A 27,312-nucleotide genomic window follows, 5' to 3' on the forward strand; every position below is an offset into this window, starting at 1 on the left:
CACATCCTTCTCTTCATCTCCAGCTCCTCCTAAGTGCAGCCCCTCCTGACCCTGCAAACAGCCAGGCCCTCCCCTTTCTGCTGGTGCTTCCAAGCGCCCCCATTGTGAATCATCTGGCAAGCCCAGAGAAAAAGTTATCCATGAATTAACTAAACTCAAAATGAAACTCAGACCCCACCCCGGGCCGTGCTGAGCCATGGCTGGGCTCCACACCAGTGCTGGTTCCAGCCAGTCCTGCCTGTGTAATTCAGAGAAACTTTTTGCCTGAGGCTCTTTGGTTTTCTGAAACCAGTGGAGCAGCACAGAGCTGCTGGGCTGCCTGCACAGAGCTCAGGGCCCGGGCACTCAGAGTTTCTCCCAGTACTCCACAGCCATCCTAACAGAGCAAAGCAGCTCCTCTCCCCACCAGGATGAGCCCAGGGACTCCCTCAGGCTGGGCTCTCTCAGCTCTGGCCCAAAGCCAGCGTGCAATGGCTGGAAACAGAGATGCTCTTGGCCAGTGAGGTCCTGGATGGGGTTACAGACCCTGCTCCCCTGAATCCTCCCACAAGGCAGGCAGAACAGCAGCCCCCCCATCCCAAGCTCTGAGAAGAGAGGAGCAGCAGGCAGTGATCTTCCCTGAGCAATTCTGGCAACTACACTGGATTCCAGGAAATATAAATAACTACTCAGCCATCTGGAGCTGTCCCTGGGCTGGTTAGCAAAGGTTTCTCCCAGGCTCTGCCCTGTTCCCACTGGCTACTCAGGGCCAATGCAGAAAACACCAAGGGGGTGGCACAGTCGCCTCCAGGATCCTGAGCAAAGTTGAGTCTTGCTCCTGCCAGAGAATGCCTTCACTCAAGGCTGAAAGAGGCCCTGCCAGAGCCACACCGAGCCAAGGGCTCACACCAGGGCTCAGCATGCTCAGCCCCTTCCCCAGGCACCAGCCAGGCTTCAAGGTGCTTAAGGAGAAGGACAGGCAAGAACAGACCTCTCACTCCAGCATACATCACTTTTCTTCATTTTATTCTTTTATTTGTACAGCTATATTTTACAGAACGCATTAATGCAGTTTAGACACAGCCCAAACCCTGTCTCCCGAGATTGTTTATAACACAAGCATGTAAAATAAGACAAAAAAAAATCCAAAACAAAAAAAAAATAAAACATTCTCCCACTTAAGAGTTCCACCAAAACTCCTTTTGCAACATCAGGCTGTACCTTGAAAAAACTGAGCTCAATATAGTCCATACACTGAAAACTTCCATTGAAAAGAAAGGCACCGTGCGAAACCACATTTTACATATATACAGACTGAGAACTAGAACAAAAAAATTACACTTTATTATTATTTTAAATTCCTTCTGCAGCTTTGTTGGTTTAATACACACTTTTTTGTAAATTGTAAACCTTCACTTGCAAAAAAATACAAATACACTGATGCATTTAGACAAAATATTTTCTTACTTGTACAGATGCAATACTTTAAAATATCTCCTTAAGTGCTCTATCATAATAAAGATTCTCAGAGTGGCTTCTGCCTGCAGAGTCCAACTGAGCCTTTAATGCATTTTATATATTTTTAATATAGCTTTTTTAAAGGTCTATATATATTTATTTTATATATATATTTATATATTTATATCTATATATATTTACAACTCTGCCATAGATTCCTTCACCTTTGGTTAAAAAAGTTAAAGCCCTCTCTTTAATAGCATACTTTCTCTTTAAAAGAACACACATTTTGCATACAAAAGAAAAAAATCTGTTCCCATAAATCAACATTACATTCCTCATCTTCAAACGGCAAAGGCTGTGAAGGTTAGACTCCAGAGTTTATCAACACTCCACTGCACAGACATTTAAAATGACTATTTTAAATTTTTTTAATGTTTTATATACAGTAAGATCTGAATAATTTTATTTTTTCTTTTTGTTTCACATAACTGGGAAAAATAAAACCCGTGTATTTGTAATTTTTTTTTTTAAATTTCTAATGTTTTTCCACCTATCTGTACTATGGGTTTAGAGGCACTCCATCATGTGATGAATATTTTTTCTCTCTCTTTTTTTTTTTTTTTTCTCTTTTAAAGTGTTGCAAGCATCCTTTGGACAGCTTCTCCCCGCCATGCCCCCCCAGACGACCTCCTCCAGGGAAATCCGGTGCCTTCAGCAGGCCTTGGGGAGCTCGGGAGGCGCCTCGCTGGCCGAGATGCGGTACTGCACCTTGGTGTTGGTGATGGCCCCGTGCTTCTGCCGCAGGTGCAGCCGCAGCTGGCTTTTGTGGCGGAAATGCAGGTTGCACTTCTCACACTGCGGGGCGACAGGCAAAGAGAGAGGGTGTCAAACGCCGTGGCAGAGGACATGTCCTCCCCTCAGGGCACGCTCCACCAGAGGCCCCAGGACACTGCACCCACTGTACAGGTGGACGAGGGGAAAAGTGGGAGGAGCAGCACCCCATCCCAGGCTATCAGCAGCATATATTGGTTTATGGGATGCACAAAGGGCAAAGCCCCTCAGGAGATGGCTCTGGCTTTGATGGACATAGCACCAAGCTCCATGTCTAGGTGATCAAACCAGCTACAGGGCTATTTCTGGAGCTGCTTTTGACTTCTGCTGAGCTGAATGGCTCCAGGATGTTTGGATATCATCCCCTTCTTGGATTCTGTTTCTAGCAGATGGTGAAAGCCAGGAAAGCCCCAGCAAAGAGCTGGGAGCCCACAGGGCTGCAAGCAAGGCAGGGCATACTGTTTGCTGGGTGTGATTATCACCATCAGAGGGGAGCTCAGGCCAGGCACTCTGCTCCTTTCCCCCATCCCCACACACCACAGGCAGCTGTAATTTAAGCCACAGCTATTTGAAGACGTGTGACCTTCTTCCAGATGGGGTGGAAGAAAAGAGCAACTAAGGTGTACCCAGCTTGGGCTGCATGTCAGTGTTTCCAACACAGCCACGCCTGAAAAAATACCACATCAGCATCAGCTAATGCCCGGGAGGGAAATGGGGCACAAGAAGCAGGGATGTGACCTTGGTGTGGGGCCTCATGAGGCTGGCAAAGGGCATTGGGATGCTGCAACCAGCCTGTGCAAATGCCCTTGTGTCTTCTCAGCCCTGGCAGCATTGTTCCCCAGCCTAAGCTGAGATTCCCCACCACCAAAAAAAGCAGGGCCACTCACATGGTATGGTTTCTCTCCTGTGTGGATTCGAAGGTGACTTTTGAGGGTCTGCAGGTGCCGGAAGCGTGTGCCGCAGATCTCACAGGGGTACGGCTTCTCCCCGGTGTGAATGAGCACGTGAGCACGCAGGTGGGCCACCTGCAGAGAGCAGCTCTGGGTCAGAACAGCCCCAGGGAGGATGGCATCCCACTGGGAGCAAGGGTATCCCTCTGGGAATGGGGTTCTGCCCACACAGCTTTTTTGATCTATTGGGTTATAGGTGGGAGGCAGGGTCTGAGCTTTGGTACCTCCAGTCCTTAAGACAAAATGAAGCAGAATAGCCACAACCTGCAGTCAGGCTTTCTTACTAAGCCAAATTGTCCCCCTCGGACCTTAAGGTCCATATTTATCCTACAACACCATGGGAAGAGCTGCCCAAGGCAGAAAGCTGACCCATCATCACCTTCCTCTCTGCCATTAGGCATCACCAGTCTGGGTGGTGCAGATCTGCCAGCCTTGGGCAGATCTAACCATATCCCACCTCCCCAGGCACTGCGGGTCCCAGAGGCTGCACGCACCTGGACAAATCTGGCCCCACAAGTCTCACACTTGTAGGGTTTCTCCCCAGAGTGGATGCGTGTGTGGGTTTTCAGGTTGGCTGGTCGGTTGAACTGCGCCCCGCAGATGTTGCAGCGGTACGGCTTCTCTCCTGCAGAGCCCAAAAGAAAGGGTGAGGGATTAGCTACAGGTGTGCTCAGCACCCAGGATCCACGGTGCTCCCCAGAGTTGAATCCCTTCAGGTGCCAGACCCCATGGCATGAAGCACTAGCCCTGACTCCTGTTCCTTTTGGATATGGCTGTGGACAAGCAGCATTAGGCAAGGTGTCTACCGGGCAGGGTGAGTTCAGGAGGTAGCTTTTCTGTTTTGGATAGGGAGCTGCAACTTTCAGGGCAACACAGGAAGTCAGGCAGCTCTGCCAGCAAGGATTAACAGCATCATTCCTCCTGACCCTGTGACAGCAGCTGGCACCTACATCTCCCTACAGCTGTCAGTAAGCACCCTTGAACACTGCCCTGGTACTTGTGCTGTCTCAGGCCCCTGCACAGCCCTCCTGGAGCTCAGCTGAGACTGTGAGAATTTGGGTCTAATTCAGTGCAGCAGCAGAGAGTCATCAGCCCAGACTTCCCTTCCCCAGCTTGTGAACTGGCTGTTGATATGTTAAGTATTAAAAGCATGAAATAAAATAAGCCCTAGGTTTGTCAGCAAATGACTAAACCCTTAATATCCTCTTCCTTTCTCAGCTTTCATTGTGCTGATTCAGAGTCCATCCATTCACAGATTTTCCTATCAGCAGAGTTTATGCCAAGCTAGATGTGACCTGGATTTCTAGGAGGTAAAAATAAATCTCAGACTTCTCTCTAAATGTTCTTTCAACTATTTTTAATCTCTTTTTTTTTTTGCTTAAGTCTACCACAAAGTTACCTGGAGGCTATGCATTTGCTCCCAGTTATGAATTTTGCACGACACCTTTAAAAAACAGCGGTGCCCAGTGCTTTATAGCAAAGGAAGTTTTGTTCCAGCCCTGCTGCAAGGGCAGGTATCTCCCTCATTCCCAGGTTTGGTGCTCTGGCCAAGGGCTCTCTGGCAGTGCCAAATAAAGCACCCTGCTCTTCCCATCAGAGACAGCTTGTGACACAGGGTAGAGGATGCTGCACCAGGCACAAACCCAGCCATAAACACCCACATGCTCACCAACCCACAGCCTCCCCAGAGCTGTCCCCAGAGCCATCACTGCACCTGTGTGGACGGTTTTGTGGCTGGCGAGGTTCCCCTTGTAGCGAAAGGAGGCCTGGCAGCGGTCACACTTGTAGGGCTTGTCACTGTGCACTTGCAGAGAATGTCTCTTGAGAGAGGCCTCCTCGGAGAACCGGCAGTCGCACTCGTTGCAGAAGAAGGCTCCATTCTCTGGGAGGGCAGAGAGAGGAGCAATCAGCTGGACAGTGCATGGGTCACCTTCTTGATAGGCTATGGGATGGATTTGGGGTGGAGGAGAGGGGCACCCAGAGCAAGTGTTGGAACAAGCAGCCAAGTGCAGGTGTTCACATCCAGCTGTGCTTGCACTGTGCTGTTACCTCCTGGCCTTGTGCACACAGTGACAACATGCATGGTTTGAGAGCAAAGCCATCACGAGCTCTAGTTTAGAGCTTTCTCTCTCCTTTAGTGACACACAGGCTGCTTCCAAGAAGCCAGCATGTCATCTGGACATCTTCCAGAGAGGTCCATGAAAGCTCTCAAGATATCAGGCATCCTCTGAAGGATGCTCAGCTCTGGAGCAACTCCTGCACCTTCAGAGGTCTTTTAACCTTTCCTGCCTTGAGCTTGGAAAGATGATCATCACCCAAACCACAAGGAAGGCTCCCCCAGTAGGAGGATGCCCAACTCTTACATGTGTTGAGTGTTACCACAGTGAGGTTCCCTCCTTGGATCTCTGCCCACACTACAGGTGGCAATGCTGCATTCCCCCTCCCTGAGCTACAGGCAGATGAGTGCACAGATACCTGTATTTGGGCTTGTGGGGTTTTGTAACAAGATTGCAAGGCTCATTATCTGCATTTCCCCAGATGTGCACACTGGGCTCCCTGATAATAAAGATATCATGACGGATGCATGAGACATGCCAGCTTGCCCAATCCCCATTATGGTCATTACATCTGTCAGGCTTGTTCTCCTGTGGCTCTGGTGGGGTGGGGTGCACTTGTTTCCTGTCCTTACCTGCTAGGTTTGCAGCAGGTGACTACCTCCCTGCACAACGTATCTGGATGGTGCTGGGGAAGGGGAGGAAGGCAGCAATTCCTATGTGCATGTGTCCCTCATATGCATGCACACAGCTGGGCAGACAGTTAAGAGGGGGCTGTAAAGCACTGTGGGATCCACCAGCATCTGGGACAGATCTGACTGTGTGTTTGATCACAGGGCAGTCAGTGATGGTCCCTACATTGCACAGCCCCCCAGCTGCTGGATGAAAAAGACAATCAAAGATGCAAGACTCACCACAGCTGGAGTCAGAGTACTCAGACTGGGTTTCCCCCATCTCTTCTCCAAAGTTTGAGCCAGGGGTATGAAGGCACATCTCAGTATGTTGTGGGGACTGGCAGCCACAGGAGCTGCACTTCGATGAATGCATGTACAGTGGGGACTGCCCTTCGCTGCTCCGAGGGGACCCATCCCGGGACCTGTGGAAGGAGAGCAGCATAAACAGCTGTGAGAAGGCCCTTGCTGTGCTCCAGATACCGAGGGTGTTTGCACCCCTCCCAACACAAGGGACAGACATGTTTTATGGGGACATCTTTGTGGTGAGCTGCACAGCATAGCCCTGATCAATAACAGATCCTTAAGCTTCAAACCTTCAAATGTCCATCACCAAATTACCTCAAATGTCTTTAGGAACATCCAGGTTCAGAGGACAGCATATTGTTCCCTCATGCTTTGGCCATTCTAGTGCTTACAGCCAACAAAAAACTTGAAGCATAGGGAGACTGGTTGAAACACAGACTAGGCAAATCCAGGCTCCAGAAATCATCCAGAGCTGCTAAAGTTACCCATGGATTCACAACCCAACGTTCCCAGTTCCTTTGCCAGTCCTCACTGGCAGCACTACAGTCGGGACAGCAGGCACTCAATGTCACTGGCAGCCCTCCACTGAATGCAGGGGATTTCATCTGCTCATGACTGGACTTCCCAGACCAATGCAACAGATATTTCACACTCCCAAACCCTCACCAACAATGCAGGAAGTCCTCTTTCTCAGAGGGGAGGGGCATGGGGGGTGGAAATCTTCTCACCTGTTAACAATATTGTTGAGCCTGCTTGCTTGTGGGATTGTAGAGTCTTCACCATTCACGCTTATCTTGGTGGGGGATTGCACATTGAGATGCTCCGGCTCCATGGACTGCTGGCAAGTGGACATGGGCACGTAGGTGCGAGGAGAGAGGGTTCCCATCTCGTTCTGGTCAGCGCTGTCTTGCTTGGTGTTCTGGTTGAGAGAGTTGAGGACAATGAACTTGTACTTCTTCCAGTTGCAGGCTTTGGGGTCTGTGGGGCTTTTGGTGAAGAGGGAGCTGGAGTTCTGGCCGATACGGGCATTCTTGCTGCTGCTGGACTCAGTTGGTGAGTTGGGCTGGCAATCTGACTTCTGTGGGCTCTGAGGGCTGATGAGTCCCTTGCGGTCCAGGGGTGTGTTGGTGGGCTCAAAGTGCTGGCTGATCTCATCCTCTGAAGAGGTCCGCTCCTCCTCTTTGGCCACTTTATCGCAAGGGAAGTAGGGGTTGTTCCGGACTGAAGGGATGACAGGTTTGGGCCCAGAAGCCACGCTGTAGTGCATGTCACTCCTGGCTTCTTCAGCAGCACCTTCTTTTGGAGCATAGATGGTGGCGTGGCACATGTTGGCAGAGATGTCGGTAATGGTTCTCACGTACTCGGTGGGGATTGTCCTGGAGCTGTCGCACGGCAGGATCCTCTCCTTGGGGAAGGCACCTGCCCTTGAGAGTTCAGAGAGAGGCATCCTCATCTCCCGCAACTCATCATCCACTAGGAAGCTATTTAGAGGGAGAGGGCTGTATCCATGGTAGGAAATGGGGGATCCAGACAAACTGTTGATCAAGCCAGGTGCGAAGGCCCTCCCGTTGCAGAGAGAGCCGTTTTGAAGAGGCATGCCATTCTCTGAGACATCTCTGCTCCGATAAGCCATCACCTCTGGGTGGCCCAGCATCCGTCCTGCCAAAAACTCTTCCCTTGGGGTCTTCACAGCAGACACCATCTCTGCTTCACTGGAATCGGGGAAAACAAAGCAATTGTTTAAGAGGGAGAGAAAGTCATTTTCAGCTGTTAAAGATACATTTGCAGACACTTTGTCAGTTCTTCCCCTGCCCAACCAAACACACAGTCCCAGGCTCTTCAAACCTCACCAACTGCACTCACCTAGACTTGACAAACCTTCGGCAGGTGTCAACCACGTGCTCCATCTGCAGGTAGAGTGCTGTGGCCATCACAGCCATGATATTGTTCTCCCTCAAGTTCAGGCGGGAGGTGTACATGAAGTCCAAGAGGATGCAAAACCCCTCAGGGTTAATTTCAGGATCCAGGTTGATAACATTCAAGTTGCACTTGAGCTGGTCAGTGAAGATGCTGTAGAAGAGGCCACTGCAGAGGGTAGACAGTAGAGAGGACAAGTGTTATGACAATTCAAAGGAAAAAAAGGAGAATTTGTAGGAAATCCCTGAGTACAGAGTGGGTTCATGAATGGGAAGGGAGGAGGAGGAGGCAATTACAGAATTCCCTGAGCTTCCCCCTTATTATCAAGCTTGGTTTCTCAGCTTAGTAAGCGTCTTCTGCACTGCACTTTTCCCAACTGGAACAGCCTGCTTTTAGATCTCACCTGCTCAACAACTCCCCACTGCCTCCATTTAGTAATTCCCCAGCTTTTTTGGTTTTTTTCCATTGTTATTCTTACCACCATCCCCCTTCCACTATGACTCATTTCTTTCAGAAGCCTCTCGGGGCTTCCACACAGTTTTAAACCAGAAAAACAAAATAAGGAGAAATGTTGGCAAAACATTTTTCAGACATTTTAATAGTCAAAGCTCGGCTTTTTGAAATCTTTACACCATGTCAGCAAGAGAACCTGGAAGGCATTTGCTGTAATTCAACTGGGCAATGATGGGATATTAATTAGCATTCATTGGGAAGCAATTCCAGCAATCTTAGGAGCTGGAAAGGGATTTCAGACTCCATCAGGCTTAAAAAAGAAAAAAAAAATTAATCAACAAAGGTGGGTGCAGCCAGCAGTCTGGAAGCCAGGGAGGAATAGCTCTAAAAATAGCAGTGGCAGGGGACACCTTGGTCACAGAAGACTCATTCACCCCAGTGAACATCCAGCCCTCTCCCTCCTCTCCTGTCCCTGTGGCACATTTGTGCTTTGCCTTCAGGGATGTGCCTCACAGCTGCTGTGCTCCTGCTGGTCTCCATGGGCTGTGTGTGGGCAGATGTGGGTACACAAGGAGAGAGGTGAGGCCAGCACACTGGAGGGAAGCAGACTCAGCTCTAATCCCATTACAGGTACAAATTTCTTGGCAGCCCCTTTCAGTTCTGTTTCTCTGCCTCTGTGAATCCCACGAGCCCCCACAGGACTGCAGCAGTGCTTCTGGAGGCCAAAGGCTGAAGGAGCAAGGAGGGAGCCAGAGAAGGACCCTGTTCTCACCTGCAGGCCATCAGGACTGTTTTGTGGGCTCGGAACTGCTCCCGGTTCACGATGATGACAACATCGGTCAAGATATCCCGGCTTCTAAGGCGGTTGAGATTGAGGAGGACGTCGCTCGCGTGGCGCGTGAACTGGATGCAGCTGTCTGCCGGCGAGGCCATCTTGAGTCTGGGAGACAGAAGCATCAGAGCAAGATGAGAATGGAGAACAACCAGGCACGTACCCTAAACCCAGGGAAGAGACGGCTGCTGCTCTGGAACATGCTCAGATGGCCAATTGCTCCTGGTAGGGGCAGCACCAGCTCCTCGGTCCCAAGGCAAACAGTCCTGCACCACACCAAGCTTTTGCCAGGCTGCCTAGTGAGGTCCCTGGTCTCCTGACAGCAAGACCTGGCACGTCTCATCTCACCCATCAAGCTGGTGGGTGAAGGCAATCAGACCCTCCTGATGATTAGCCAACCATCTCCTCTTTCTCCCTGCCTCACCCATGGCAGCCCCACCCCAGTCCACTCCGCCCACTCAGGTTCATCTCCATAATGTTTCCAACATTAGAAGCTTCTAGCCTTCCAAACTCCCTCAGGAGCCATCCTCCTCACCTGTGTGATGTCTGGCTGCAAATCCAGCCACAGGAATCAAAACAAGCCTTAAGGTCTCAAATGAAGTTGAATGATTTCAACATCTGGAAAATCCAGCCCACAGTGGAATACCAGCCCTCACCCTACTTTCCTGCTCCCAAGTGGTGGTCACTCCAGAGAAGACCTGTCCACAGTTTCCCAATTAATTGGTGAGGAGTAGAACTCATCTAACCTGCTGGGCTGCTACCCACACCATGGCCCATGAGCAAGGTTTGGGTTAGTCGAGGAATATGAAGCCTTCTCCCAACACAACACCTGTTGACACATCTCAGAGGTGTCCTCCCAAGCAGCAGCCAGGATAGCCTGTGTCTCCCTGAGGTTTGGGCTGGAATGCATCTTTGGTGTTAAATTCTTCGATCATCAACCCCCTCCCAAAATCCCAACTCCTCCTTCCCCTGTGGCACGTGAACATACAGTAGTTTCTACAGAGCAGCAGCTCTCCCAAAACCAAAAGCCAGATGGGTCTAATGAAACATTGCATTAAGGAAAGGGGGAGAGAGATTAGGAGGGAAAACACAAAATTTAAATTTACATACCCAATGCCTCAATTCACAGTCCAAAAGTTTCTTTCAAACCTACAAATAAATCACAAGAAAACAAACACCACATTAGCTGGTAATTATGAATTGGCCATGGCAGGTCACAAGGCTGCTATTTCGCTCAAGTATCAGTTGGATAAAAGCTAGAGATAACAAACCTTCTACTCTCCAGTAAGGTTAACATTTGTTTCTTCCGGTACAGTACGTTCTTATCACAATCACAGGCTTTGAGAATCCAATCATAGCTTCTTCCACACCCTCTAGCCCAAACCATGGGCGGATGCCAAGGAGATTTTCATTTCCATGACTCAGGAACTTAAAGGCAGGTGGGGAAGGGAAGTCAAGCGAGAATTTTCTCACCACTTCTTTTGGAGATAACTCTTCCCCTGCCAAAACTGAATTCCAGTCTGGTGCCACATTCAAGACCCATGCCATACTCCCAGCACCTTGTTAACAGGTATGACATACACACAAACATCTGCTGCCACTCTACTCAGAAACCCACATGCTCCAGCCATGGGTGAAAACGCCCTGGGATGGGATTGCTCAACAGATTTGGGAGGATATAGGTGTAAGTACCAACGTGACTTGGCCAGGACTGCATAGGAAGCCGGTGGTGGAGACAATAAGGATGCAGAACGAATGTCCCTTCCCCATGCTGCTGCCAAAGCCTTCCCTTAAACCACAAGCTGTGTCTCCAGGCACTGGCTTCACCCAGCAATGTAGCTGTGACAGAATAGCAAGGAAACCCAGGAATTAATTGCCTTGCAGAACTCATACTAATCCTCCAAAATTCACTTAAACCAAACCCAAGTGACTTGGCACCAGTGCAGGAAGAATGTCCTCAGAGAGTTGCCTCAGCAGGTAGAAGCACAATAAAGAAGTGAGCCAACAAACCCCAAGACCTTCATCACACCATTTTGAGGACCAACCCCTAGACTGTTAAGACTGCAGGAAGCACAATAACCCCTGTGAGACAAGGGATTGTCAAGTGTTGCCTCCCCTCTCCCATGCAGGAGATGTGCAGGCCTGGAGCCCAAGATCCCCTCCCATTCCCAGAGCCACTGAGATTAAGAGATGAGATTTAAGGCAAGGTATCACGCACAAAACCCAGAGGGTGTCTTACAGCTTTATTCCAGCCATCAAACACAAATCTTCAGAGCTGCTCTGAGCCTGGATAGCTTAAAACTTTATGCACATACAAAAAGTGACTCATTTCCCAAATACTGCAGACTCTGACCTTTCTGTACGCTCACTGCCAGCCACTCACTACTGTCAATTGCAAGCCAAGGGACTCAGAGTGTTCTGCAGGGAGCCCAGTGCACATCCCTGTGCCCACATGAGCAGATGTGCTTGGGGCAGCTGGCTGGCACCCCAACCTCAGCCACAGTGGCAGACATACTCTGCCAGGCTCTGGGGAGCCACATCAGTGTCACAGAGGTGAGGAGGTGACCCTCTTGTAAACCAACAAAGCTACAAACAGCCAGATGAACTCTGTACCCCTGAGCATCATGTGAGAAGCTGCTAATGTCGCCAAATCCCCTTATCCACAGCGAGGACACAGCACTGCCAGGGGGACACCCAGCTTCTCTCCCGGAGCTGGACCCCAGCACAGCCCCCTTCCCCACCCTTCCAAGTTATCCCTCCCAGCACAGTGCTGCTGCAACATCCACAGCCCCAAGAGCAGGGCAGGTGCATCCCAGGCAGCTCCTGGCTGCAGGATGTGGGCATGCAAAGGGAAAGGGACTTTCCTTCCTCTGGCTGTGCTGAGCCGGGTTAACCCTGCCCCTTCCAGTCCCTGCACAGCACTAGCTCTGTACCCCAGCACGGGAGGATACTCAGAGACCAGAGAGAACAGGATGGCAACAAGGACCTGAGACCAGCGATAGGCAGCAGAAAAAACCACTGCAACCAAGCATGGTCTTTGCCATCTGAACCCCCCTCAAATCCCATGAGGCTACTCCAGGCTCAGCCAGGCCAGAGCATCATCCCCACCCCACCGCCCCCTCCCCTCCAGTTTTCCTGTCCGGTACCTTGCAGGTGTGGGCTCTCTGGCAGTGCTCGAGGCTGTGTGCCAGGGCTGGCTGTGCCCATAGAGGAAGGTCTGGAAAGGGCACAGGGCCCATTTCAGAGGTGGCCACACGGGACAGTCACTGCTGTTCCTTCCAGGAAGGCAATGGGTCTGCCCCAGCGGTTCAGGGAACAGCCCTTCCCTGCCGGCACCACCCCGAGAAAACCCATTCCTGGAAAGGAGCCCAGAGCTGGCTCTGCCTTCCCTGCAGCTCTGTGAGCACAGGGAGGGTGTACCTTCGTGTGGGGGAACCTTTTTCAGCTCAACCCCAGGCAAAGGGGAGACCCTCTTTGCTCACTTACCCTGGGGCAGAGGGGAGAACCAGGGACTTCCAATCCATTTTTCTGCCATGCCTCTCCATTGGTCTACTCTCCCTTTTCATTCATCCTCCTCCCACTCTGTGCATAGGGGGCAACTCCTTGCTCCCCTAGCCTTCTTTACATGGTGATACCCCATGGTCTTAACCCTTCTCCCACCCCCAGTCGCACATGCAGGGAGGAGGGCATCAAACACTCCCCCTCCCTGGGCCCCAATCTCCTACCCCTCCAGAGCCTGCAGCGCCGACTCACTCACATCACCTCACAGGGGTGACTGGGTGAAATCTTCCTTCCCCACAATCTCATCCCACACAGTGTTCTGAAACTGCCCGCCCAGGGGAAGCTCCATCCTGCCCTCCTCCTCCCCAGTCCCCGCACCCTGCAGGGTCCCAGCCCCTTGGGAACATCCCCACTGCCTGCCAGGGCGTGCTGCCAGCTGCCTCTCCACCCTGCCAAGGAATGCCTGCTTTCTCCTGAACAGGGATCAGGGGGACAACCAAGAAAATGAGGTGGGGTGTGGGTGGCTGCCCCAGCAAAGCCATGGGTGCCACATGCCACGGTGAAGAAGATGCTTTTGGCTGTGGGTGTGTGAGTGCCCAGCTCAGCTTTCTGATACCATGCAATCCAGGGGCACTGAGCGTCCTTTAGTTGTCACAGCAGTTTTATTAGTTTAGTAGCTTCTGATTAGTGTCTAGGCCAAAACGTGGCTGGGTTAATAATAACCCAAGAAGAGACTGAGAGAAGTCCACGGTGTCAGCACAGATCAAAAGCAGCATCACCAGGGCAAGCCCTGTCGTATTTTCCACCCGTACCCTTCCGTGAACGGATCGCACTCGCTCTATCGAGCGGTCTCAATCTGATCCAATTTCCTGCCAGCAAACAAATGTTTCTAGGAAATGCAATGCATTATCTGGACGGGTTTATTATCAGCATTTGGAACCAGGAAAACTGCATATTTTCTCGAGCGCCGCAGGGAACTTTATAGTTCATACTTCAAAAGAGGGTTTAAAGGATTGCCCTTGAAAGCTGGCCCAGCTCAAGTCTCACATTGTTTTGGTCTTTGCAGAAGAAAATGCAGAGGAGGGAGGGGATAAGCACGCTAAAACTGCCTCCAATGTTTTCCTACTAAAGAGGACTCCCCTGCCCTCTACGGAGCCAAGCTCTGGCTGTGAGGCAGAGGCAGTGTGTGCCCTTGGGAAGCAAGGAGTCGAGCCTTCCTCAGCATTTCAAACGACCCCAAGCAATCTGGCACATTAATTTTTCAAGGGAAGGCAGGAACCATGTGTCCTGGCTGAAATCTAGGGAGCTACTCCAGAGAACAGAAGATGGACTCCATGCCCTGCCAACACTGAGCCCTGCACCGAGGCGCCGACCGAGCACAGGGTGCAGCCGGAGCCGGGTGTCCCCACAGCTGAGCTGGGTCCCTGGCCCCGCTGGGCTCCAAGGAGGTGTCTGATCATCCCTCTCCTGCACTGGGACAGAAAATTATCAGCTGGCACCTGACCCTCCCTGTCTCTGTGCTCCTGGGGCTGAGGGTGGCACAGCTCCTCCTGGCAGTAAGGAACTGCTCTGGCATCCCGCCTGGGTGGGATGAGACACATGCACAGCTTGGGGTGCCTTGGCCAGGGTAGAGACATCCTCTTGCCCCTATATTTAGCCAAACAGATTTAAGGAGGTGAATTTCAAAGGGTATCTAGTCCTTCAGGACCCGTTCAGAGCCCCCTGTCCTGCAGTGTGCTTGTCTCAAGCTCTCTCCTCCATAAAAGGGGTCCAACATTCCCCATGGATACCCAGCATACAGCCCAAAGGCAGGAGAAAGAGGGGAAGGAAAACAATATAGATCAAAAAATTCCTACCCCTCTCCCAAATGCTCCTAGTTCTCTCTCTGGTTTAAATGGGAAGCTCCACTGAGATTACTGGGGTTTTTAAGCAGTCCTAAGGACTACATGCTTGCTCCAGTTTAGGGGTGTGTGTCTTTTGGCTGCCAGCATCCTGCAGCGATGTTAACAAATAAGATCTAGCTTGGATTTTAAAAAGAAAAAAAGAAGGGAAAAGGAGGACTACATTTGCAGTCTAAATTTGCAGTCTGAAGGAGCTTACTGGTCAGTTGCTGACTTTTGGATACTGATCTAACCAAACTGCAAACTGTGAACTCCTGAGGTTTGCCAATGCCTGCTGTAAACATGGAAACCAAGTGTCACTTTTTGCCAAACAGAAGAATGGTTTAAAAATAGATCTAGAGAAGAATACAGGCACTCGGCATACAAGGCACCCGTTTATAGACTCCCATGCTACTATAAAATGGAGCAAGAGGTTATGAGCACACAAGCAATCTTCCACCAAATTTAGATTTTACCAACTTCTCAGAAAAATGAAAACAACATTTCAGGCTCCAGCTGAACCAGTAAAAAAGCTCTTTGAGTGAAGTTCCCAGCGCAGGTATTGCAGCATACAGACTAAACCAGGCATGAAACATTTCTTCAACCTTAACACAATAAATATATGAAGGTGCATAAATTGCACACTGAGAAATGCATCTACTGATTAGAGCTTTATTTTATTAATCTATAGACTTTGTAAAAAGGTTTTATTTTTCATGGAGAAATAAAGTGAGACAGTCCTACCACACAGGACTGGCACACAAAGTTTTACCACTTGTATTTGTATGGGGTTTTGAGGATAACATTACTGTTTACTAAGAAAAAAAAAAAAGTGCTCCAAATCCAAACACTATTCCTACAAATTCATATTGGGCTGCTGCAGCTGGACACTGAAAGCTTTCCCTGCCCAAGGGGGGAAAAAAACAGAAAAAAAGCATAGCTTTACAATACATCCTAAATTAGGCAAAAATTCAAGGGCAGATTAACACCACAACTCGGAAAGATTTTCACATGTGATTTCATGACCAGACCCAGAGAGAACTCCATATGGAAATGTCAGTGACTTTAATAAGCACTCGGTTGTTTCCAATTAGGCTCCTTAAGTAAGTTCAGTGGCATCCAGAGTTTCCTCTGCCACCTTCCTCCAAGCTGGCAAGCATTTTTTTTTTCTTTTTTTAACGAGCAGTTAATAAACATGTTCCCACTCTCCCGAGGCTCAGCCCCGCCAGCCCCGCGCGGAGCGGCGGGAGGTGACACTAGATGGCACCAGTTCGCTTTGCTGCAGGAGCGATTTTTCCCCTTGGAAAATAAAACACCCCAACCAAACCTGGAAAACATATAATTTTGTCGATGTAATTCTGTTTCTCTTAAAACGCATCTGAGCGACATTATTTTTATGAGCTTTTCCAGCCTTGTTTTGAGAAACTTAATGTTTCTGTTAGGTTTATTTTTGTACCATCCAACAGCCGGCTGAATCCTCCCTGCACTGCAAACAGGGATGTCTAAAAAGTGTCACAAAGCCTTTTGACGGATTTCTTTTTTTTTTTTGCTTTGTTTTTGGGGGGGGATTTGTAAGAATCACTTCTCATTCCAACTTCTTCCTTCGCAATAATAACTAACCAGTTAACCTCCACTTCCTCTCCCAATATTGACTCAGACAGTCAGAACTGAGGGGGATTGGAAATTGGAACTGAAATGTATCTCAAGAGATCTTTGATCTGTTTTGCCAATCAAAACTGAACACCAAGAGATGAACTCTTTTCTTACTGGAACAATTCAATAATCCATTCTTCTGGAAAATTTCTAGATACCCTTTGACTATTTTAATGGCTTGGTGATATGTTTCATGGGGCAAAATGTTTGCCATCTATAATGCAAGTTTTTAAACCTGCAATCCTACCCTTTAGGAGAAAATAACAGAATCTTTGGTTCTGCTTCTATGTGCATATATAAAGAGAGGATTCCCCTAAAATATTTTTAGAGCAATTTTGAACTGTGACCTACTCAAGGACTGGAGGAAGGAGCCTGCATTTGCTCCTAAAGCTCTTATCCTTTAATTTCTTAAAACAGCATGGCAAATAATAATTTTTAAAGCATTTAAACACTCGGGAGAGGAATCAATAAGATTCCCAGATCGAATAAGGGCCTGATCCCAAACCTGGCCCTGCTGACACTTCCACTGGCACAAGCAGCAATTTGGCCCAAGACAGAGATTTGGACAAGATACTCCAAAGTAGCAGCTTCTCACTGAGCCTCATCCGTCTGTCCCCAGCCTCCCTTCGCATTGATCCTGCGACTACTGAAGTCAGTGGAAAAAACTAACCGGGGATGGGTTTGTTTTTGTTGATTTTGACTCATGACTTTAAGCCCAGATTTGCCTTTTCCCTGGAAATGCAACAGGGGGGTTAAAGGCAGCTTTTTAGGCACATCTGAGAGGCTGCCGCGGATTTTTCTAAGCAAACGCCTTGCTTTCTGTTTCCCTCCTTCCCAAGAGGCGATTTCATAACATTTCATATTGTGACTTTGCAAACTACAGGCGGGGGGAACGGCGGGGGGTGGGGGGGGCGGCCGGGAGAGGTCGCTGCCGTCCGACCACGAAAGTTTTCATAACAAAGTTGGGCTTTTTCGGTTTTGTTTTGCCTTTTATTTTTAAAAGGGGGGGAGGGGGAGCTTAAAAAAAAAAAAAAAGAAAGAAGAAAATGCGCACACAAGATCACGCACCTAATAAAAACAATTAAAAAAACCCCAAATGACCAAAACAAACAGCGCTCTGTCTTGCCCGGCCGCTCTCGGCGGTTTCGGGGCCGCAGCGGCGCGGGGCTTGCGCGGCTCCCCGCGGCCGCTCGCTCCAGGAATAGCGTGTGGCCGGGGGCCAGCCCCGCGGCTGCCGCCGGCAGATTTACGAGCGCCTGTCCCCGCGCCAAGTCCGCCGCGGTAGTAAACACAGGGCAAGGGCTGCGCCGGGGGCAGCGGGGGGCTCCGCACGCAGCGCGCCCCGGACCCCGTCCCTCGCATCCCTCGCACGGCTGCGCTCCGCTTCCCCCGCCCGCCGCCTTCCTCCCGGCGGGGGACGCCCGCTCCTCCCCACGGGTGGTGGTGTTGTTATTGTTATTATTATTATTTTCAGCCCTACGCGTGATACTCGGAGTCGCTTGGTACACTTTTGCCCCTTCGCGAGTTTTGCACCGCGGCGGGGTTCCCGGCCGGCAGCCGCCCCGCGCGCACCGTCGAGGCGAGCGCGGTGCCCGCCGCCCCGGGCCGGCGCTCCGCGGGACTCCCCCCTTCCCCGGGCAGGGAAATGCCGCAAGTCTTCTCCATCACCGCCCGCTCTTAGCCCGGGGCTTGACAGATCACGGCGCAGCCCCGCCACAGGTTGCAAAACGCACCAGCGCTTTCGCGGTTGCGCCGGGGACAGAATGGCAATAATAATGCTTTAATAACAGAAACGGAGAGAAACGGGGGCCGGCGCGGAAAGGCCGGTGCCCGGTGCCGCCGAGCCCCCGCGCTGCCGCCAGCCCCGCTCCGCGGCGGCTTCGTGCGGCGGCGGAACGACAACAGCGACACAACACGCACACACCAGAAAAAAAAAAAAAAATAGAGGGAGGAAAAAAAATAAAAAAAGAAAAAAAAAAGGGCAAAGAAAAATAACACACCCCGAGCGAAGGATCCAGCCATTGAGAGCGGACCCCGAGTCACGCCACAAGCCCGGCGGCCGCCGGCGCTCGCCGCCGTCCTGCGCCCGCCGAGCGGCTGCAGGTGCAGAGAGCAGCCGCCGCCGTCCCCCCGTCCCCACCCGGCCGTCACGCGTGCGGGAAAGCCAATAATCCCAGATAACCGATAATCCCCGGGAGAGGACGGCGAGGGGGGACACTCCCACCCACCCCGCTCCCCTCCCCTCGTACACGCTCCCGGCGTTAAAGACATGCAGGCACCCCTATTTCCCTGGGTTTTTTTTTTCCTCGCCTGACAGCAGGCAAAAGGGGGGGGGGGGTGGGTATGTGAAATAAATAAATAAATAAGGAAAAAAAATTAAATTGAGATGGTAATAATAATAGTATTAAAAAAAAAATAAATAAAGGGCACCTGCAGCGGGAAAGGGGGGGGGGAAGGAATGAGGAGGGAGAGGAAAAAAAAATGGGTAGAAATATATAGAGGCGGCTCCGCGCCAAGCGCCGGAGCGGGGCAGGGAGGGAAAGAGGAGGGAAAAAAAAATGGAGAGAAAAAAAAAAAAAAAAAAAAAAAAAAGCGAGCGAGAGAATTAAAGGGTAAAATCGGCCGCGGCAATAGAAGCAGCAATCACCTGGTCTCCGGGCTTTCCTAGAAACTCCTTGCATCACCACTTCTAAGAACCCCAGTTCTAAGAATCAACAGAGCCCAATTCTCGGAATTTGAGCTGCGGACTCTACCATCGCGCTCGGCATGGGGAGGGCCACGGACCTCCCCCCTCCGCGCCTTCCGCGGCGCCGCGCCGCTCCCGGTGCGCGCTCCCCCCCGGGGAGGCCGACACCGGGCAGAGCGCGGTGGGGGCGCGCACCCCGGGGGGGCCGCGGCGGCGGCGGGGGTCTCACGGTGTCGCCCCCCGTTCATCCCCCTCCCCGTTCCCCCCTTCCAGCAGTGGTCGCGCCCGGCCGGCGGGTCACGTGGCGGCGGGTGCTGTCGGTGACGTGGGGGGCGCGCGGGCGCGGAGCAGCGCGCGCGGCGCGGACCGGACCGAGCGGCGGCGGCGACAGCGACAGCGGCGGGAGAGGAAAACGGGGGGTCCCGGGCACAGCTCCGGGCGGTGCAAACACACATCACACCCCTGCCACCACCAGCCTCCGCTTCTGGCTTTTTTTTGCGCCTCTTACTTATTTTTTTTATATCTCTATATATGTATTTTTAATTATAATTTATCTTTTTTTTATTTATTTACTCTGGGGCGGGGGGGCACTTTTGCGTTTCTAAAGCACCCTCCCCCCCTTAAAAAACATCCCAAAGCAACCAAACAGCCCAGCGAGCAAAGCCAGGAGCCAGCTGCATTGTTCTGGAATTTTGCTTTTTTCCTTTAATTATTTTTTCACTCATTCAGCCTTTTTTTTTTTTTAAATTAAATTTTGCAAACAGCCACACTCGGCTCAGGGCCTCCAATGGGATTTACTCTTGGGGAAAGAAGCTTTTTCCTTAAAGATGGTTCCCCATGAGCTCCCCATATTAATTTTTGGTTTTATTTATTTTTTTTTTTATTTCTTTAAAAACAAACCATTTTGATGATTTTTTTCTTCTTTTATTTTTTTTTTTCCATCCGTGTTCTCTTTTCCTTTCCAGGACACTCAAGTGGTGGGTTAATTCTGTGTAGCTGTTTTGTTATTGTTGCAAAATAACCTGTAAGTCTATAAATATTCTGCTTGTATGGAATTGTTGTACTGTGCTGGGGGATGCAAAATCGCTTCGGCTTTTCTGGAAAGGGATTTTATTTCTGCACTTTTTTTGCGTCTCGCTGGGCAGAGGCCTTTGCCGGGAGGTGGGAGGGGGGAATAATGCGAAGGCTCGCAGTCGGTGTCGCGGGTGGGTTCCGCAGGGCGGGCAAGGAGGGGACCTGTCACCCCAGCCTTCCCCTGTGCAGCCGCAGCTCCGCGGATGGAAATCTGGGCATCCCTGCCCCTGTCCCCCCGCCTCGCCTGTTTCTTTCCTGGGGGCCTGCAGCAAGGCTCGGCTCCGGGGGTGGTTCACATCGCTCATTCCGCTCTCCCGGACGGGTTTTCGGGCTGCGAGCTGCCGGCCGGGCTGGTGGGGAGCGGGGGAAGGCACGCTCCGGGCTGTGAAGGCATTCCCGGGCCCTGGTGATTAATAGAAATTTGTTTACGAGAATAACCACCGCAGGTCACGGTGCCCTCGCTCCACACTGGTGCAGTTGCTCGGAGCTACTGATTCCAGCACTGTGGAGCCCACGGAGCGGCCGCCTCGGACGCGGAGCGCCCGGGTGCTGCCTTTATTTTGATTTCTCAGCTGAGCTCTTGAACCGAAACATTTCAAAGCAAGGAGGTTGGGCGGCCCGGCGGTGGGGGGGTAATAAATTAGGAAGAAAGCCCTTGTGCTAATACGGCTCGTCATTAAAAATAGCCCGGTGGCAAGACAGGGATGGTACTCCCGAGACACTTGAGGTGGTACAGATGTGCTGGAGAGACGGCTTCCCTGTGGGTAAAACGCAGTATGGGATTCCCAGGGAGCGGGTGCAGCCGGAGCCGTGTGGTTTGTGCGGCCCGGGGCAGGGAGAGAGCTCCCGGCTCTGCGAGTGACCGAAGGAGGGACAGACCCGCGAGCAGCAACTCCGTTCCGGGATTTTGATTCGGTTTCATTTTTTTCCTTTTCCCCCAGCACTGAAACCCAAAGGAAGGGGGTGTTGGGGGCGACAGCTCTGTTCTGTTTGTCATTTCTCTGCAGCGTGTGACGCTTTCGCTTTAGCCGGAGCCCAGCGAGCCCCGCGCCCGCGGGACGCCCGGCAGCGGCGGCGGGAGGGCTGCCGCTTGGGGGATTTTTGGTGGAGACCCGAGGTCGAGCACAGCTTCCGTTCAAGTAGCACTCTTACGGGGGAAGATTTCTCACTCCGCCCGGCCACAGCCAAGCCGGGCTTGCATCAGAATTTCCATCCTAACCCGCCTCGTTGCGGGGACATAGGGAGCAGCCAGCAGCATCCCTTTCGGACTGGGAGCTGAGCGGCCTGGGCGCCTTTGCTGAGTTTTTGGCCTTTCTGCTTTGGTGTCATAACTTCTCCTGCTCCCTCGCTGTCACTCAGGGCCCAGCTGCAGCTACCCACGGGCTCTTGCCACCCGCCTCTGCTCCCCACTGCTTCCTGCTGCCCCAAAAGCACCAGCGGTCCCTGTGCTGCCTCGCTGGGGGCTCCAGGGAGCTGGGGATGGAGTCATTTTCCTGGGAGCCCTCTCCCACCACTGGCCAGAGGGATCTTTGCTGAGTGCGGCCTTGACACGCTCTTCCTTTGCCCGTCCCAGCTCTGGGGACAAGCACGGCAGCCGCTGGCAGTGGTGGTGGCTGCCAGGGTGGCAGCGTCCCGGTGGGACAGCTTCCCCTGCCTCCGCAAGTGTTTTCTCTTTGGGGGAGAATGGTGACCCCGTGGTGGGGAGGGTCGCTGGTGGGAGTGTGGAAAGCCACCGGCAGCCCCATGCTGGCTGTGGGACGTTTGTCAGCAGCCCCGGGCTCGGCGTGGCTCCTGCACACCCACGAGGTGCCTGTGTGGCACGTGGAGGAGCTCGGCCCTGCCTGTGGGAGGCTGTGGCAGCCCCGCTGGGGGATCAGCCCCACGCACCCCTCTCCCAAAAACACCCTCTGTGCTGCAGGGAGCTCCTCACCCAGACAAGGGTTTGAACCCCCCAGTGCCACACCGCAAAGTGGTGGCAGTGCTGGAACAGGGCTGGTGCTGCTGCGAAATGGTTCCCCTTGGAGCTGGCAGGGGTATTTTGGTCACGCAGGAGCAGCTCCAAGGAGCAGGAGCAGAGCTGGGCATTGCCACAGGTGCCTCACACCCTCCCACGGACTGTCCCTCTCCAGCTTCTTCATGTCCTCCCCTGGCAAAGCTCCTGGGATGAAAAACAACCCCTCTGCCTGTGTGCTGGCGTGCAGGGCACAGAGCAGTGTGAAATTATTCAGCCATCCCTGGGAGCTGCAGTTGGATGTGGAAGGGCCTCGGGGCTGGAGGTGCTACTTGGCAGTGAGGGGAGTCCCCGGGCTTGGGTCGTTTCCCTCTAGGGGACACAGAGCAGGTTTTTATGGTATATCGAGGCCAGTGCGTATTTTTCCCAGGTGAGCCGCACCCCTGGAAAGAAATGCCTTGTGTTCTACAAAACACTGCTTAAATAAACAGTACCCCACTATAATTTTTTCTTTTGAAATTAACTCCTTCAGGCCATAAGGCTTCCCCATCCTCACACAAAAATAACTGCCAGGACTTTTAAAGGGAAAATAAAAATGTGTCTAAGAGAGAAAAGTTCGGCCTGACAGAAGAGAGCCTGTGAACCTCTCCGCTTCCCCACAGCCCTCGAGGATGGGTTTTAGGAACAGCCTGCCCATTTTGGAGCTGGGTGCCACTGCATGAACGTTACTTAAAAGGAGTTTTGTGCATATTAATGCAAATGCAGCGAGGCCAGGCTGCGCAGGGACAGCCGAGTCCCTGCCTGAATTCAGCTATCTTGTTTTCTAATCTAACCTACTTTTTTTCTTTTGCCTTTTTTTTTTTTTTTGTCAGAGGCCGGTGCTTTGCAGGAACCTGTTCTCAGTGCAATCTCAGAGCTTTTTGTGGGTGTCTGATTTCTGTAACACGTTTTGGTTTCCAGTATGAATGTAATGTACAGAGAACATCATGACACTGCTCTAGGTGTATGTGATCTTATCTACCTGACATTTAAGGTTTTTTTAAACCGTCCAATTCATCTGATTTGCATAAAAATCACATGATTTTAAATTTTTTTCCTCCTTTTTTTTCATGCATCATCATAACAAACTACTAAGGTTTACCAGGCTGTTTTGTGTCTGTCAGCATGAACACGGGGCCCGTTTCTCTCGTCTTCATTCCTCCCTGGTGGTGGTTGGGGATGTGAAAGGTGGCACTTGGAGGGGACTTGTGATCCTGGCCAGCCACTGAGATCCTGAATAAGCAAATGGGTGCAGTTTAACTTCCCAGAAAACAAAGCAGCTGAACATGCATGCCATGCAGTTGTTGTTGATTTAAATAGTTGAGAGTTCTTTTTATTGATAAGGAAACTCCTCTGGAACAGCCCCCCGGATCCCAGCAGGCTCCCCCTGCTGCAGCCGTCCTCATTACAAAACAAGGCCGCAATTAAAATAAACTCCAAGAGCTAAACAAACTGCTGCCTCTCGCTGGTCATGTGTTAGCTTTAGCCTTTTACGCAGAACAAAATGTTTTCCTGGGTATCGGACGAGGCATGGGCTCCGGCTGGGAGGACAAGAGGGAGCAGCAGCTGGGTGTATGGGAATGGCAGGGAGAGGGGTGCTGCAGTGCTCGTCGGGGCTCCCTTCTCTTGCTTTCTTTTTTATTTTTACTTGTTGTAAATTTGAGTGTTTGTGTTCTGATTCGGTCTTCACTGCAAGGGAAAGGGACTGGAAGTGGAAAAACTTGAATGTTGTGGTAAAACCTGGCTGTCCCAGCACGTCCTGGGCACACCTGGCTGTACCTCTCCCTCACCGGTCTGGCTCCCACTGAGCCCACCAGCCACAAGCCCCTGGCCCAACCTGTGTTACTCCTTTTACATCTTGTGCAGAGGCTTTAGGTGGCTGCAGATACCTCTTGGCATCTGTCAGCATCTGGATGGGTACTGGGAAGGGAAGCACAGGGTGCCCTGGAGGACAGGACCAGAGGGATGAGGTCTGGATGGAGGGAGGGACAGCCAGGGGCTCCCTGTGTGTGGAGGGCTGTGTGACTGGCTGGCCCTCAGTGCCTCCATGCCATGCCATGGCTCCCCACACGGCCTGAGAACACATTTTAACTCCGAGCCATGTCCAGACGTCCCGTTTGGGGTAATGAATTGCCTCAGATGAATACTCTGCAAGAAGAGCTGCTCTGATGATGGAGGGATGTGCATCCATGCTGTGTGCACATCAACCCCCAGGATAATATTCTGGCAAAATTGCCCAAATATCTGGCATGTCTGCTTGGTGCTTGCTGCCAGGAGACAGTGTAGACTTGCCTGTCAAAAATTACTTCCTTGCCACATAGGAGCAAGATATCTGCCTGTCTCCTGCCTGATCTCCCAAACTGGCTGAGTGTAAACAGCAGCTCTCGGAAGGTGGGTAAGGACTGTCACCATTCCACTGAGCCCTCACAGCCCCACACCAGTTCTGCCCCATCTTAGATTTAAAAGGGAACCTTCATCCTAAAGTTTTCAAGCTGCAGATAATTACCTCCCACCCCACCCTGGACCCAGCAGATTTTTAACCAGTTATGGACCAAAGCCTTCCATGCCTCAGTGGGGCTGTGCCGGGCAAGAAGCCTCCTGGCAGGGGATGTGCTGGGGGAGCCTTCACCTGATCAGCATCCCCAGCCCAATCCCTTGCTTGTCCCCAAATCTTGTCATCCTGGCACCCACCAAACTGAAGTGTGTGACCAGTGGAAGCTGAATATCCCTGGCCTGTGCTGAGCAGCACTACTGACCTCTTTTCTTTTCAGCAGATCTGTCAGCGTTCAGATGTTACAGTGAAAAAAACCTCACTAACCCCTACAGATATTTCTCTGATTAGGGAGTTGTGCTGAGGTAGTTCAAACCCAATGTGTAAGTTGCATTGTTGGGGAAAAAAGTAATAAAAATAATAAAAGGCAGTGCTTGCTTTGAATGGTTTATAATATTGTTTATTACTCCTATGTCTCAGAGAATCTTGCAGATACCTGATAATAAAAATCAGCAGAGAGACTAAGAAGAAGGACAATGCTTCAAACTTTTAGAGGCACAAGCACATTGCAATTAAGAAAAGGATTTGCATTGACCCTGATCATTTTGAAATAGGCCTCTAAAGTTCAGGCTAAACTAGCCTGGTTTACTTCTGTTTTTCCTCTAATAACTCCTCGGACGTCTCAGCCTGTAGAGTACTGTGTGAATTTCAATTTCTCTCTTCAAATAAAACATCGACGTAATTTTTATATTCTTTGAAATTATCTGTGCAATTTTGTTCACGGAAACTCTTTGATTTAGACTTAAAGGATTTAGTGACTGGATAGGAGGGTATCTGGAAGTAATGGTGAAAATGGTGATTATTTGTTTTACTGCCTTCTGGAATTCTTTTATTTCTCCGTACTATCTCTAAAAGCATGTCTGGCAGTAACAAGCTGTCTCTAAAAAGAATTCAATTAAATGTATTGCCAACAGAATATTTTATAATTTTTATACCAGTAGTTAGAGTGTTAAATAATATATTAGTAGATTTATAGACTACATTTAGGTATGACTATGAATAGCTACAGTAAAAACTCAGAATATTCATGTAAAAAGGGAGGGGAGGAAGTTTGGTTTCTGGGGTTTAAGATTTTTTTTCTCCTCGTCCTTATTTGAGTTTCAGTTTTAGGACTTAAAAAGAATTAGATTTTCACATCTTTTTTCTGTTATTCTCGGATGACAAGAAAAAGTCAGCTATTTTTTAAGACAAAAATTCCCGTGAGATTTCTCCTTGTTTTAAATAATTAAATATTAAAGGAGTAAGAAAGAAGCAGGCAGATCCTACTATATGGACATGAATCAAATGGGATATTTATTTGCATAGGTACATGGCAAATAGGAAAAAATCGATCCCGAAGCTGTATGAAATTGCCAGTTACTCCATTACAGTGTTACAAATAGATTATTGCCCATAAGAACGTAACTCTTAATGTACTAAAAATAATTTAATGCTAGGATTATTTTTATTTAATTTGGTAAATGACAAATATATTTTTGATTCCTATAAAGAAGAAATAAACCATCTCCCAGGAACTGGGAACTAAACCTAGATGCTCCCCCCACCCCTCCTATTTTTTATTGACTTTTTTCCCTTTTTTATTTTTTTTTCTTCTTGTTTTCTTTTTTATTTCCTAAGTCTCATCGGCTCTTCTGAATTTTGCAGTTCATTTCTCATTCCTTCTCCCTCAATAAAAACACTTTTCATCAGAAAACTCGATACTTTTTTCCTTCCGAGCCTCCCTGTGAATTGCCTCTCTCCCTGCAGACAAGTTTCGAGGATCAACAAGTTAACCTTCCCAAAGATTACAAAGGTACAAGTGGGCTGCTTAAGAGGTGAATCATTAAACGTAAGGTGAAGTATACAACTGCAGAAGGTTTCAATTAAAGTGACAGTCGAGGCAGCCTTTGCCTGCCCGGGAAGGTTTGCTTTTATCGTCACAGCCGTGCTGGGAGCTGCGTCCATCCCAGGCAGGGAGCTTTGGTTCCCAGTGTCCATATTCTGCATTCCCAGGTCTGCTGCTGACCCAGTCCTCACTCCTGAAACAGCTCCACCGGTTTCATCGTGATAAATTCTACTGTGAGAGCATTAAAATATGGGAAAGGAGCCAGATCTCCTTTATGTCCCATTCAGGCTGGAATCAAGGAGCGCGCCTCGGAACTGCCTTCACCCAATGCTCCTCATTACCACGTCCTGAGGAAGAGCAGGATCAGGCCCACAGCCTTCCCCATTACTTCCCCAAATCCTGCTCGCTCCTACTTATTTTTATGTTTTTAGAGTAGTTTTGGTTTAATATCACAGTATACTTAATGAGCAGCCCCAGGGCGGAGGGAGAAATGCGAGATCCTTGCCGGATGGTGGAAATCCTGCCCTGCTGCTGCCTTGTCCCCACATCCCTGCATCTGCTCGGCATGGGGCACCCCTGGTCCTCCTGCCAAAAGCCTCACGGGTGCCCAGGGACTGTTTGCCCTGACACAGAGCCTGTGTCCATGCACAGAGGGTAATGCACAGACAACCAGTCCATGGGCAACTGCCCCGCACGGA

At 50.5% G+C, this 27,312-nt stretch overlaps 1 protein-coding gene across 5 annotated transcripts; it reads right to left on the reverse strand.

Annotated features, from left to right (window-relative positions):
• Positions 1-989: 989 nt before the first annotated feature.
• BCL6 (BCL6 transcription repressor) lies at positions 990-26,421 on the reverse strand. Of its 5 annotated transcripts, none has more exons than XM_039713360.1 (10): positions 19,136-26,421; positions 10,565-10,603; positions 9,395-9,562; positions 8,116-8,337; positions 6,981-7,964; positions 6,190-6,371; positions 4,936-5,103; positions 3,716-3,846; positions 3,159-3,296; positions 990-2,295 (listed from the first exon to the last, which is right to left on the reverse strand). In XM_039713360.1, the coding sequence occupies exons 3-10, from the start codon at positions 9,553-9,555 to the stop codon at positions 2,152-2,154; spliced, it is 2,130 nt and encodes a 709-aa protein (XP_039569294.1). In that variant the 5' UTR covers positions 9,556-9,562; positions 10,565-10,603; positions 19,136-26,421; the 3' UTR covers positions 990-2,151. The 5 variants fall into 5 exon arrangements, with proteins under 5 accessions (XP_039569294.1, XP_039569295.1, XP_039569293.1 ...); XM_039713361.1 differs by lacking the exon at positions 19,136-26,421 and adding an exon at positions 18,489-18,818 and having other exon boundaries at positions 2,061-2,295; XM_039713359.1 differs by lacking the exon at positions 19,136-26,421 and adding an exon at positions 12,601-12,920 and having other exon boundaries at positions 2,061-2,295.
• Positions 26,422-27,312: the final 891 nt, after the last annotated feature.

This window comes from Passer montanus, unplaced genomic scaffold (genome assembly GCF_014805655.1).
Source record: "Passer montanus isolate IOZ18808 unplaced genomic scaffold, ASM1480565v1 scaffold29, whole genome shotgun sequence".
In the NCBI taxonomy this organism is placed as follows: domain Eukaryota; kingdom Metazoa; phylum Chordata; class Aves; order Passeriformes; family Passeridae; genus Passer; species Passer montanus.

Excerpts from the sequence above, each read along its gene's own strand:
- BCL6 (XM_039713360.1), bottom strand. The coding sequence starts at position 9,555 with ATGGCCTCGCCGGCAGACAGCTGCATCCAGTTCACGCGCCACGCGAGC. Across the intron at positions 3,297-3,715 it reads GTGGGGCCAGATTTGTCCAG|GTGGCCCACCTGCGTGCTCA; the intron begins GTGCGTGCAGCC and ends TGCTCTCTGCAG. Across the intron at positions 2,296-3,158 it reads CAGGAGAGAAACCATACCAT|TGTGAGAAGTGCAACCTGCA; the intron begins GTGAGTGGCCCT and ends GTCGCCCCGCAG.